At 59.4% G+C, this 12,660-nt stretch overlaps 2 protein-coding genes across 2 annotated transcripts in view; both read left to right on the forward strand.

Annotated features, from left to right (window-relative positions):
- The window catches only part of LOC119113478 (uncharacterized), a 2,524-nt gene extending 125 nt beyond the window's left edge, over nucleotides 1–2,399 (forward strand). Inside the window, exons 1-3 of the mRNA XM_037237787.1 lie at nucleotides 1–382; nucleotides 957–1,542; nucleotides 2,393–2,399. The exon at nucleotides 1–382 is cut by the window's left edge and continues 125 nt beyond it. Of these exons, the coding sequence (XP_037093682.1) occupies nucleotides 1–382; nucleotides 957–1,542; nucleotides 2,393–2,399 (975 nt within the window). The remainder of the gene's footprint in view (nucleotides 383–956; nucleotides 1,543–2,392) is intronic.
- An 808-nt stretch (nucleotides 2,400–3,207) lies between these two features.
- LOC119114311 (uncharacterized) lies at nucleotides 3,208–11,939 on the forward strand. Its single transcript, XM_037238506.1, has 5 exons — nucleotides 3,208–3,290; nucleotides 7,176–7,323; nucleotides 7,563–8,077; nucleotides 8,956–9,599; nucleotides 11,082–11,939. The coding sequence occupies exons 3-5, from the start codon at nucleotides 7,664–7,666 to the stop codon at nucleotides 11,110–11,112; spliced, it is 1,089 nt and encodes a 362-aa protein (XP_037094401.1). The 5' UTR covers nucleotides 3,208–3,290; nucleotides 7,176–7,323; nucleotides 7,563–7,663; the 3' UTR covers nucleotides 11,113–11,939.
- Nucleotides 11,940–12,660: the final 721 nt, after the last annotated feature.

The raw sequence follows: 12,660 nt of genomic DNA on the forward strand, positions 1-12,660 counted from the left end.
GAGGAGGGTGGGAAGGGGAGCGGAGTGGTGCTTCAGATGCCGCACGGCGAAGGTGCAGAGCAGGGCGAAGTGGTGCTGCAGATGCCGGCCGGGAAGGCCGGCCGAGGCCTGGTGCTGCAAGAACACCAGGATGCGCACGAGCTGGTGCTGCAGGAGAGCGACGGCGGTCAGTTGGTGCTGCAAGGCCCTACAGCAGATCACCAGCTGGTGCTGGAGGTGCCCGAGGGCAGCGCCGGCCAAGAGCTAGTGCTGCAGGAGGAGGATGGGCACCAGGTGGTGCTGCGCGTGCCGGAAGGGGCCGCCGGTCCCGATGGTGTCATTCGACTGCTGCAGGTCACCAACGAGGACGGCAGCATATCGTACATTTCGACAGAGCACGCTGGTCAGTCGCTGGAGCGTCTCTTTTATTTTTAATAAAGTGGTTATTCAAGTAGCTCACGGGGAAAGCTACTTCTGCGAGTAGCTTCCCGTGAGCTACTCGCAGAAGTAAAGTACTCGCTAAGTAGGACCTTGCGCTGTTTTAAAATCTTGCACTTTTTCTGGAGGTAAAATGCGGTGGCCTAACAACCTGTGCAGCTCCGTACAACGCCGAAGGAATGCGCTGAACAGATGGGTGTTTAACGAATCCACTTCAGTCAAATACCAATGGTGTTAAAAGCCACATCACAAGGGATGTGACAATCTCCCCTCCATTTGAGGAAGCTTATCTACCACGGAGAAGTGCTTTTTCAATCGTCGTCAGTGGAGGGCCAGTGAGTGGTGATGCTATGGTACACCTCTCAATGCCTCACTGGGCCTGGCGTGTATGAGCAGCCGCGCTCAACACTAGCGCAGTCTGAAACTTGAGCTTGCGCGGGCAAGGGAGCCTCACGGCACGTGGATTCCATCGGAAACAGCGGAGATATTCCGAGAAACCGCTCTCCATCGTCTCGTCACTGATCCCCGTTTCTCTACAGATGACGGCTATGCGGTGGAAGAGGCAACTGCAGAACAGAGTCACGCCTACTCGGAGCACACCCCGGCTCAGGGCCGTCATGCGTTCCCTACGGATCAGACCCAGGCAGAAGACGACCGTGTGCTCTCAGCACAAGAGTCTCCTCCAGAGCAGGGGCATGCGTACGCAGTGGAAGCGACGCCTGCCCACGGCGCCTATCCGGCCGAGGGTTCCACACGTGACGGGCAGCCCCTCCCGCTGACCGAGGAGGTGCACGGAGAGGACCACGGGTACCAGACGGGACAAGCTCCTGTCGAGGACGCGTCGCAGCCTGGGGGCGGTCAGCCTGGTCTCTTCTCCGGACCGGGAGCGGCGCCCGCAGAGGAGGATCCGACCCCTGCTACGGAGGGGAATCCTGCAGAGCAGCGCTCGGCGACCGTCGAGGTGGCGCCCGCGGAAGAGGTCGGGGCGTTCTCCGTGGAGGAGGCCATGGAGCGGTTGATGGCCGGGCAAGAGGAGTCGGATTGGCAGGCGTCACAGCGGCATGCCGCCACACGTACGACGGCGGCCACGGGGAGACAGGTGAGACGCCTGCTAGAGGCATACTGGCACGGAGGCAGACACCAGTGCCAAGTGTGTGCCGTCGCTGACTTTTTGTCCTGATATGGGCGCTTGGAAGGATCCTTTGGTATCATTGGATCGTGGCGGGACCATTTTGTATGACTGCCTGAGAGAGGTACGTACATGCGCTATTGAAAGCATTTCTCGGTATGTTTATTCACATGCTTGTTCAGAGGGCGCATTCTTTAACAGGACAAACAGATGTGGCATATGTCTGGCGTGGCAGTAGTCGCATCAATGCGCGACGCCTTCACAAGTTTGTTCAGTGGGTGTTGCTTCCAAACCGGTTGGTTGCGCCGTTTTATGTTCCGGTTTGTATGCCGTTTTTATGTTGCGGTTGCAATCTTATTTCCCTCATAGGTACCTTTTCGGTGCACGCTCAAATGGTGTGGGAACACAATAGCTTCGTCGCTACGATATTCCACACCAGTGACGTCACATACGTGCAGTTCGGGGTCGTTACGTTGCGCCGAGCGATTTTACCACTTTAGAGGAGCTCTCCGAAATGTAGAAATTGTGTGGATATTGGCGTTTAATGGTCGTCCTAACAATGTCCCAGAAAATTTGGCGCACATTTTCAACAAGTTGGCAAGCTTTTATATAGGACTTGGGAAATTCACAAACAGTTGATTGTATCTTGAGATGAAGCATAGGAAAGTTTGCCTTTTCAACTTGTATAACGTGTCGCCGTTTGTCGCCGGTATTCTTTCTGCGGATGGCCGTAATCTTGTGCGTGATTCTCACAACCCTCAGCGACATTTTGGTGCATCTGCTCACATCGAAGTCAGCGTCCGGCAGGGCGACACGAGGCGACCAACGTCCTCCGTGTGTCACCAGGCGCTGACGGGCGGCGGGACCGAGGCGCCGGCAGCTGCCACCGACGGCGCCGTACGCCGGGCGCCACCGCGGCAGCCACCTCCCGCCGGCACCGGCACCGACACCGACACCGACACCACCGTCTCCGGAACGGTATGGAACCGGTGCGGGAGAGGGGCGACGACGCCCAGGAAAGGTGCCGTCAGGCTATAGTCATTGAAAATAAAGTATAGAAATGGTAGTGAATGCAAAGCAGTAATGATGTTCAACGAATTATCGATTCCACTGGAGTAGTAGCGATGGAAATCAGCAAAAGATCCAAGAATGGGTAGTATAGGCGACGACCATCAGGTTCACGACCAGGTTCACACCGTCCCGTTGGCAAGCGGCGTTAGTGCGGTGCGCGGGGCTTTCCCAGCTTACCCTGAAATGATATTGTGCTATGCACAGCCACACCTTCGCTCTCGTACAATGTCTCCAAAACCGCAGCGTGTTCAAAGCCACCTTCAGCGCTGCCAGCGGCGTACGCCACTGGCTGCGCGGCGACACTCACGGCTGCTTCGCGCCCGGCCGGCAGGAGCCGCCGGAGCCGCGGGAGCCGCAGGAGGAGCGGCCGCGGGAGCCGGCGCCGGCCGACGAGGCGCCGGCGCGCGCCGAGCCGGCGCGGCCAGCGGTGGCGCGCGGCGCCGACGCCGAGCCGGCGCCGGCGGCGCCTCTGTGCGCCGTCTGCGGCGAGCCGCCGCCAGAGCCGGGCCTGTGGCCGCTGCTGCCGGCGCGCACGCGCCGCCTGGGCGCGCCGCTGGCCGAGGCGCTGGCGCGCTGCCTGCGCCGGCCGGTGCGCGCCGAACCCGGCCAGGGCGTCTGCGTGCTCTGCCGGGCGCTCATCAGTCAGACGGAGGAGACGGGCCCGGTGCGCCAGGTGAGCTGCGGCCCCGCGAGCGGCTCTGGGGGCGGGGGCTCTGCGCGGGAGGGGATTACAGGGAGCACCCTCTGTGTAGGCGCAGGAGGTAGCTACAGGAGTGCCCTCTGTGTTGATGGGGGAAGGGGCTACAGGGGGTGCCCTCTGAGAGAGGAAACAGACAGCCAGGGAACGCGCGGCGCCGCCAGTAACTGAAAGGAGGACGGAGGGGGGGGGGGGGGCACGTGGTGATCTTCATGCAGGTCGGAATGGGCGTAGGTGATCTCCCCTTCGGCAACTAGATGGTGTGCTCGGTGGCAGGCAGGAGACGAGTGCAGGTTTTGTTCTGTGGCCGGCGGGCAGCGTGGTCTAGCTGGTATGGTCTTTGTGATGGACGTCCGTACATAAGATATATCTGGAATGAATATTGGTTAGTAACCGCCCCAGACCTGCCAGGTGAGAGACAAGGTAGGGCGATCGGTGACCATGTGCCTGGCGGATCAGTCGGTAGGTGCCGATACAGCACCCATTCAAAAGATGGCGCCACAAGTGCAGCGCGTCAGACGGCGGCTCGTTACACTGGGCAGTCGCCCGCGAACAAACACGTCGCTTCCTTGTCTCAGCCGTGGACGGAGAGGAGGGGGGGGGGGGGGGGGGGGAGAGGGGAAGGGGAGACAGGGCGGCACGCTGTCTGCAGCTGCTCTCCCGAGCCTGCTGCCGGGCGGGGCTTACCGGCGAGGCGGCTTCCGTAGGCGGTGCTCCTCGTGCAGCATTGCAAGAGCGTGATGCACGTCATTGCACTGATGCACCTCGTCGCATTGGTGCACCTCAGTGCATTGGTTCACCTTATTACGTTAGTGCACGTCATTGCGTGGTGCACGACATTTTGTTTGTACCGGTTGTTTTTCACTTGATGTTTTGCATTTCGCAGACGGTTTCAGAAGTTGACGCGTTTTCTGTGTGGCGGTGGTCGCATTAATGAATAACGTTTTGCCGTTTGTTACTTTGTGATTCACGTTTTCTCTGTAGGGTGCATGCTCAGATTGTCTGGTACGTATAAAAGGGCAGCTCCAGGGTGAATAAGCCTGCCCGGAAGGAACAGGACGCTTCAGTCTCCTCACATGCATGGAGCTTGGGACGTTCCTAGCAGCATTTCCCCAACCGATCGTAACCGTCTAGACGCGACGCTCGTTCCCTGCATACAAAAGACCCGACCAAATGAGGGCGAGATGCCTCCAGGAAATACCTGGCTCGCGACACGTGTGAAGACCGGCGCCGGTCGGCTGGGTCACGCAGTGCGCCGGCCAAACCCTTGCACTGGCCTTCGCTACAGCCAAATGGTCCGGGCTGGACTGCGATACAGATTGGACTTCGTTGATTCCTGGCGTTTCCACTCCCCGGTGGCGCTTTGCTTCGTGGTTTTGTATGATAGCTGAAAGGATGCATCGCAGCTGAAATGGTGCCGTCCCAGCGCGGGCTGCTGCGTGAACAGGACGTTGGTGATTTAGGGTTGACCTGAGGCCCTCCCGGCTGGGTGTCCAGCCGGAGATCCCGCGTGGGGAAGATCTCAGGGTCATTGTCGAGTCCTGCACCGACTTCACAGCCCTAGGTTACCTAGGCATTAGCCGTGCGTGCCAAGTGCCAACTACTCTCTCGCGAAAGCGACGAATAAGGGCAAGCCTTGCTCTACCGGCACGTACTTCCCTCCAGAAAAACGCGGCTTTCGTCGACGACAGCAGCGGGCGCCGTGGTGGCGCGCGAATTGGTTGCCTCGCTAAGGTCGGCTTCCTCCGCGGATTGGGCAGTTTGGCGGCCGTGCTGTCCAACATGGGCTTCGCCACGGGCGAGGCGGGATGCGTACGGATGCTGCGGCTTGTAAGGCGGCTGGCTGCGACTCGAGCCGTCTATGGTTTGAGCCACCGATGGCTTAGCCGCCTATGATTCAAGCCGCCTGTGACTCGTGACGTCTGTGACCCGAGTCGACTGTGACCCGATCCGTCTGTGACTCGAGCCGTTTGTGACTCGGTCCGTCTGTAACCCGAGCCGTCTGCGACTCGATCCGTCTGTGACTCGAGCCGTCTGTCGACTCGAGCCGCTTGTGACTCAATCCGTCCGTAACCCGAGCCGTCTGCGACTTTATCCGTCTGTGACTCGAGTCGTCTGTGACCCGAGCCAACTGTGACCCGATCCGTCTGTGACTCGAGCCGTTTGTGACTCGATCCGACTGTGACTCGATCCGTTTGTGACTCGATCCGTCTGTAACCCGAGCCGTCTGCGACTCGATCAGGCTGTGACTCCAGCCGACCGTGACTTGGTCCGTTTGTTACTCGAGCCGATCGTGACTCGAGGCGCCTGTGACTTGAGCTGTTATTGACTCGAGCCGTCCTTGACTCGAGCGGGCTGAGACCCCAGCCGGCTGTGATCCGAGCCATCTGTGACTCGAGCCGCGGCGGTGGCGTGGAGACCCGAAGTCCGTGTTCTCCCAGCATTTCCCGAGTGGGCTGTGGCCGCCCGAGTCTTGGACCTCCCGTTGAAGCCATTTTGTCACGCCCTGGGCGACGACTGACTAGTGCTCGTAATTGGAACACGCGGAGAAAAAGAAAGCTATTGCGCTGTCGTAGCAGGCGGCCAGCACAGCTAGACACCGCTAGGTTCGCTCGGCAACGGACGGCTCACGCTAAGTTTGTGACTTCCGTCACTGTTTGTGAGTCGCGTCGAGCTGAGCCGAAACGTATGAATCGACACATGCAGCCGGAATATGCGTCGTCTATTTCAAAATGCACACCAGCGGCGAGAAACGCCATCAAGCATTTGCGCTGCGCCTGTCGTTGTTGTTTTAGACCCTTTGACGTGGAGCAGCCGTGACCTGTGTTTTGCGTTCTTGGGTCCGGGTCTATTTTCGTCAGCTGCTGAGCGTGCATCACGTGTTCGTCGCTTGCCGCCATCTTGCTGCAACGAGAGTCCAGCGCTTCGTACACAACGTCCGGAATCGCACGCTACGTCACTTTTTAGGGGATTATTCGCATGATGTTGGGTCTGGGAAAGTGTTTCAGATTCTTTGCGCTTTAGATTTTCCAGTCATCTTTTCGCCTGATGCCATGCCTGACCATCACAGCGTTAAAGGGTGACCTGTTTGATACACGTGCTTGATTTGCGGCCCTGTAAAAATTATAGTTATGGGCGGTGCGTGATCTACCGCAGTCGATGCGTCCAAAAACCCTAAATTATCACTACCATCATGTCCTGAACCTTCTTTACGTGATATCTGATGTAAGTTATTCCGAGTACAAGTCTTCATGTCATACCCAATATTCCGCACGGCATGCACTGCGCCATTCCTCCCACAGCCATGTCGATGATTTGTTTCACAACCACGAGCTTATAATTTATTAATTAGAGAAGCTTAGCCTGGCTATATAATAAGCTTGTATGTTAGGCTTGGAATTAGAACTGGCTGCTGAACCGGAATTGCTACACCCCTGTGGCATATTCATTGTCATATCACAATTGTATTGTAATGTCATATTACACCGTGGTGAGCCAGTGGTTCCGGCCCTCCACCCCGGGTCGTGGTTCAGTCCCGTTGACCTTCTGTCCTATGCTGCCGCGCCCACAACCGTCATGTGCCGCCCACGGCACCGGCGCGGCGGTCCGGTGGTCCACGTCCGGTTCCCACGTCCGTGTGCAAGGCCGGGGCTCGGTTGTATCGCTGCCGCCGCTCGCCGGCCCAAGTAGTAGCCGGTGAGTGTGGTGACCGCGGAGCGCCCCGGGTCGTGCAGCCGGCGCCGCAGCTGCGGTAAGCCTGCGCCCCCATGCAGCAGTGGTGCCGGGTGCCGCAGTCCAGTTGTGCTGACCACGTGCGCTCCCTGCCATCGCGCTGACTCTCCGCCTCGTTTCACATCGCAGTCGGCGGTCGCCCACCTACGGAACATCGTGGCGGTCAGAGACGGCGAGGAGCCGCCCGGCGAGCCGGAGCTCGGCGAGGCGAGGCCGGCCGGCAGGCGCCCCCTCGATGGCGACGGCAGAGTCTCCTCCGCCAAGCGCCGCCTTAAACGTGAGTGTCAGACACGCTGCACGGCGCCCAGGTGCCCGGGACGTGGTGCGCGTGCCTAGAGGATTGGGTTGGTGTAAGCCCAGATGGCCGGGCTGTCGTCGGTCATTGAAGCTTGTTGTGTGACTGGGACGTGCGTGACAGCTTCGCGTGGCGGGGGTGTATGTTTCTGCGACGCTGGGTTGGAGAGGTCTGTTGACTGCACTGACCTGCGCACCGCTCCGTCCTCTCTATACCCTCAGGGCCGCGAGGGGGTCGGGCCAGTCCGAAGAAAAGGGCGAGAGTGTCGGCAGAGGGCGGAGAGAAGGAGGTAGGCGACAGCCAGCCAGGCAAGGAGGACGGGATGCGCGCTGATGAGGCTGTGGCCGATCCTGGTCGTAGTCATGATCATGATCATGATCATGAGACGTCGGACCATGAGGTGTCTGGAGAAATCGAGAAAGCATTAGCAAAGGAGCCGACCTTCCGGCTGGCAGAGAAAATCGCTGCAAGGAAAGGAAAGAACGCGACACAAGCCGAGAAGTCTGGGAGAAAGGGGGAAAATGGACGGCACGAAGAGGAAAATGGTGCTTCGGCAAAGATTGAGCTCTCGCCAACGGAGGACGTCGATTCACTGGACGCGGATCACGAGCTGACCTTGGACGAAGGACAAGAGCCCCCTGCGAAGATGGAGGAAGAAGCGGAAGTGAGGAGGACGTCCAGTGGGCGGCGCTCGCGGGCGCCGCGTGCCTGGTCCCCCGACGAAATCCTGAAAACGGTCAGTGGCGTCGTTGGGACAGGGCGGGGCGGCGGCGGTCAGGCTGGGCGTCAGGGGCAGCACGCCGTCGCTGGGACAGGGCGGGGCGGCGGCGGTCAGGCTGGGCGTCAGGGATACCACGCCGTCGCTGGGACAGGGCAGGGCGGCGGCGGTCAGGCTGGGCGTCAGGGACACCACGCCGTCGCTGGGACAGGGCAGGGCGGCGGCCGTCAGGCTGGGCGTCAGGTACATCGCGCCGTCGTTTGGACAGGGTAGGGCGGCGGCGATCACACCACGCCGTCGCTGGGACAGGGCAGGGTGGCGGCGGTCAGGCTGGGCGTCAGGGACCCCACGCCATCGCTGGGACAGGGCAGGGCGGCGGCGGTCAGGATGGGCGTCAGGGACACCACGCCATCGCTGCCAGAGGTCGTAGAGGTCAGACGCGATGTGTTGGCCACGGTGCTCTGCGAGGACATAGTATGAACGTCACATCGTGGAGTTGTCTATCACATTGGGCCATCTGGTTTGGGGTGGGCGGTGGGGGCCGGGGTGGTCACCTCTCTGGGACCAGGAAAAGGTTGGGAATTACGCGAAGGCTGATCACGATCTTGTACCAAAACGGCTGTGCAAATTGTATCTCACAACAGTACGGATGTGCTTGATTGTTCTGCCTGTGTGTCCTTTTGTACTCCCTCCCGGCGTCGCCCCCTCCATCCGTTGTGCTGTCCTTTCCTCTGTCCTCCTCTCAGTGTTGGTCTTATTTGCTACCCGTCGCTCGCGCTCTTCCTTCCTCTCGCCGCAGTATGAGTCCCTCCACGATCTGACGAGCACCACTCTCCGTGGTTGTCGCCACTCGGGTCGCCGCACACACCACCCTGATCCGTGCGCCTCTCTTCCAGCGAGAGAAGCGGCCGATGAGTGGAGCCGAGAAGCGCCGCGCGAGGAAGGCGCGCGCGGAGGCGGGGCTTCGGCGGGAGATGGCCGACGGCCGCGGCAAGGCCAGGATGATCAGGAGCGGGGGGACGGCGGCGCGCGGCCCGAAGAAGGGCACGGCGAGCGTGCCAGGACGGCCGGGCAAGGCGCCGGTGCTGTCTGGTGAGGGTCAGCCGTCGGGTGCCGCGTCGGGGGCGAGCGAGGCGGAGCAGGACTCGGCGCGGAAGGCGGCCGGGGAGGTGGCCGGGGCGGAGCAGGAGATGTCGACGGAGGGGAAGACCAAGCAGGCGGCCGAGGATTTGGAAACAGGGACGGCGAAGAAGGTGCAAGCTGGAGAAGAGAACGCGACGCTTGACGAGGAACGAAAGATGGAAGCCACCCTGGTCGAAATAGAGACGAAGCAGGGTGGTGACGAAAAGACGGCCACAAAGCGAAAGGAAAGCATGATCGCGAAGAAAGCGGAGAGGGAGGCGAGCAAGACCGAAGATATGGAGGCAAGGACAACGGCGAAGGCGAGACACAAGCGGGCACCGAAGCAGCCAGTGCAGAGAGGACGAGCTCGACTTCAGCGGAGCGGCCTCGCCGGGAAGCGGAGCGCCGCCACCTCAGGGTAAGCACAGGCCGGACGTCGAGCTAGTGGGATGAGGAGCGGTCGCCTTCGAGGCGGTCTGTTGCGTTTCCGTGGCCTTGGGATGCTGTCGTTACCTGCGTCGCCTGGCTTGCGTCGTGCTTGTGAAGTTCCTTGATCTTTAGATGCATCTCTGTCGCGGCCACATCGCAGCAGTTTTGTGAGCTTCGAAGATTCAAAACCACGACTTCAATTTGTGGTGTGTGCTGATGCAAGCTGTGGCAAACCTTTGGGCTCGTCACATTCGCAGCGGGGTCGTGGCGGCGCGCGGTGTTCGTGTCGTTTAGCTCAAGAACCTATTCAAGATGTTTTAATTGCAATTCTCTTAAAACATGGATCGTTAATTTCTAAGCCCGTGGTGTTGTGCCGAGAACTGAGGCAGCGCCAAGCTTTCGGCAGAAAAGCCTACAACTGGTACTCTTCATTATAAAGTTGCAGTGCTCATCCGCCATTTATGCCCTAGGCTGTGGCGTCAACGGGACCTGGGACTGCCATGTTGTTCCTTTACGTCTGTTTTCCGACCGCTCTGTCTGAGTGAGGCAGTGTAAGATAGACTAACATAAAGTCCCCTCCCCCTCCCCCTCCCCCATTTGTCGTCCAGATGACGCGTCTGAATGGACGCCTTATTTCAAATAAAATGATGAAGTATCTGCCAGCTTTATGAAGCATGTACCGTTTGCTAGTTGCTAAAGATGCATGCAAGGCGGGCAGCTGTTTGGCCGAGAAATACAGAAGCTGTGGGCGTAGAAGATGCCCACCTCCCCCCCCCCCCCCCCCCCCGCCTTGTAACAGCAGTGTCCGCTCTATTGTCGCGTATTTGAAGGGATTTGCGCCGACGCCCCCGGTGGTTTTTTTTTAAACGGTACTTGCCTCCCTATTTGCGCACACTCGTGTGTAGTTCTAAACGGTGCTTCCCACCTTTTCACGCATAATCATCCGCTTGTCACTGCAAAAGTGACGGGAGGTATCCTGCAAGCACCGTGCCCTAGACGTCCCCATCTGTTTAAACGGCTCGGCACTATACAGCGTTTTACAGCGGCGTCTTCCGTCACATCGTTGGAGGGCGAGTGCTTCTTCCGTTGGACTGCCCCCTGCCGTGTGCTGTTGGCTCCTTGAAGCGATGCGTGGGACGCCCCGGCCGAGGCTAAGGTCGCGGCAGCCCGAACGGAAGGCGTGGGGGCGGAGGCCGTGCTGGGCCCCTGCAGTGCCGGGGACTCCCATTTCGGGATGCGGTCGGGTGTTGGTCCTGCGGCAGGGCGTGAGCAGTGTCTGGACGTCCGTCAGCACGCGCGAGCTTTTCGAAGCCCCTGAACCCCTTTCCGGACAAGCCGATCTCCTATGCGGTTACCGGCTCGGCGCGTACGGTTTTTGCCGGACGCTTCGCGAGGCGGCGCCGCATGGTTTTTGCCGGATGCTCCCGTCAGCTGTTCTTTGGTCGCCGTTGAGTGCGCTCCCTTGTTTCAGGACGCGTCGGACCCTCCGGCGGACCAAGTGACGGACGGCTTCGATTGGTGCGGCCCGCCGCGCGAGGAGTGCCTTCGCCAGATTGTTTAATTGTTTGCTTCTTTGTACAAAACCCGGCTCGCGTGTGGAGTTTGGACGGCGCTGCTAACAGGGCGAGAGTTATTCTGCAGGTGCCGTGCTGTCGGATTGGAATGTCTCTGTTTGCGTGTTTGTACAAAGACCAACATCTATGCCCGCTCATTCTGGCCAGCTCTATGCTCGCTCATTCAGACCAGCATCTAGGCCCGCTCATTCTGGCCAGCTCTATGCTCGCTCATTCAGACCAGCATCTACGCCCCCTCATTCTGGCCAGCTCCATGCTCACTCATTGAGACTAGCTCTATGCTCGCTCTTTCAGATCAGCTCTATCCTCGCTCATTCTGGCCAGCTCTATCCTCGCTCATTAAGGCCGGCTCTATGCTCGCGTGCCGTTTGGTTTGCACTGTGCAAGCATCGTGCCTATTCAAGCGGGGACCCCGTCAGTGCCAAGCCAAGCGAAGTGAACGGTGTGAAGATCCTGTTCACCCTCCCTTGAGCCTTGCTTTTATCATGTTCAGCTTGATTTCATTCGAGTCACGGCCGCTTTCAAGTCAGCGTGCGCCGCGTGAGCGCGCGCCACAGCCATCCCAGTTTCACCAAGCAGCGCCGACGCCTGGCCACTCGGGGCAGCATGGAAGCCGTCTGTATTGTTAAGTCGTGTTGTAAGAGGGTTGAAGGGCACCTCCTTCGACGTCGATGTAGGCCGAGTTGTCCCGTGATGTGTAATGCGCGCATGCCAATGTTGTCGCTCGTTATGTAAAAGACTGCCAACTGAGTTTGTGGTTTTGTTCGCTTCCCTGACTGAGACTGGGTGGATTTGATGTCGGTCAGGACGCCGGGTTGAAGCCACCACGGCGATGCGGCCCGCTGAGTTGGCATGCCTGTGCTGTGAGCAGTTACGAAGTTCCATATCCGAGTCATGTTACACTGGGCATTGGTGGCACAGTCGTTGCGCCCAATCTCCCACTGCGTCAGTTATCCCTCACTCGATTTGTCGTGTAAAGGGACAAGAAGCTGTCGCATGACACACTGCGAACTTAAAGCAGCATCATGGAAATCGTTTTGTGACGTGGTGAACATGCTCATCTAAATACCATGCCTGCCAGAGACGTGACCTTGCCGCGTGCCCGCTCCCCTCCCCTCCGTTTTCCTCCGCCTCCGCTGTTATCGACACGTGTGATGAATGCCGGCTATGGACGACGGGCCGCAGATTTCGGCGACCAGAATGACTCGGTGGCGCTCGGGTAAGGACTCCTTGCGTCCTCGAAGACCGGCAGGGCGTCGCGGCTCTGGAGTACGGCCCTATGCTGCAGTTGCGCCTGGTGTTCTCCGGATGGACTTGACCGTGTTCTCCATAATTCTGGGTCACGGTACTGCCTCTGCGGGTGAATTAAAAGGGATATGGGCGTTGCACGCGTCGGTGGCCTATTCAGGATTTTGATTGAGTGGGAGATCTAAATTCACAGGGTCCCGCGGATATTGGCGCTGACACCGCTGATGG

Source organism: Pollicipes pollicipes, unplaced genomic scaffold (genome assembly GCF_011947565.3).
Source record: "Pollicipes pollicipes isolate AB1234 unplaced genomic scaffold, Ppol_2.1 Scaffold_7262;HRSCAF=8765_pilon_pilon_pilon, whole genome shotgun sequence".
Taxonomy (NCBI): domain Eukaryota; kingdom Metazoa; phylum Arthropoda; class Thecostraca; order Pollicipedomorpha; family Pollicipedidae; genus Pollicipes; species Pollicipes pollicipes.

Bases quoted from the DNA above. Each gene is read 5' to 3' on its own strand.
- LOC119114311 (XM_037238506.1), top strand. From the start codon at position 7,664: ATGCGCGCTGATGAGGCTGTGGCCGATCCTGGTCGTAGTCATGATCAT. The intron at 8,078-8,955 runs GTCAGTGGCGTC...CCTCTCTTCCAG, and splicing joins CCGACGAAATCCTGAAAACG to CGAGAGAAGCGGCCGATGAG. The intron at 9,600-11,081 runs GTAAGCACAGGC...CCCTTGTTTCAG, and splicing joins CGGAGCGCCGCCACCTCAGG to GACGCGTCGGACCCTCCGGC.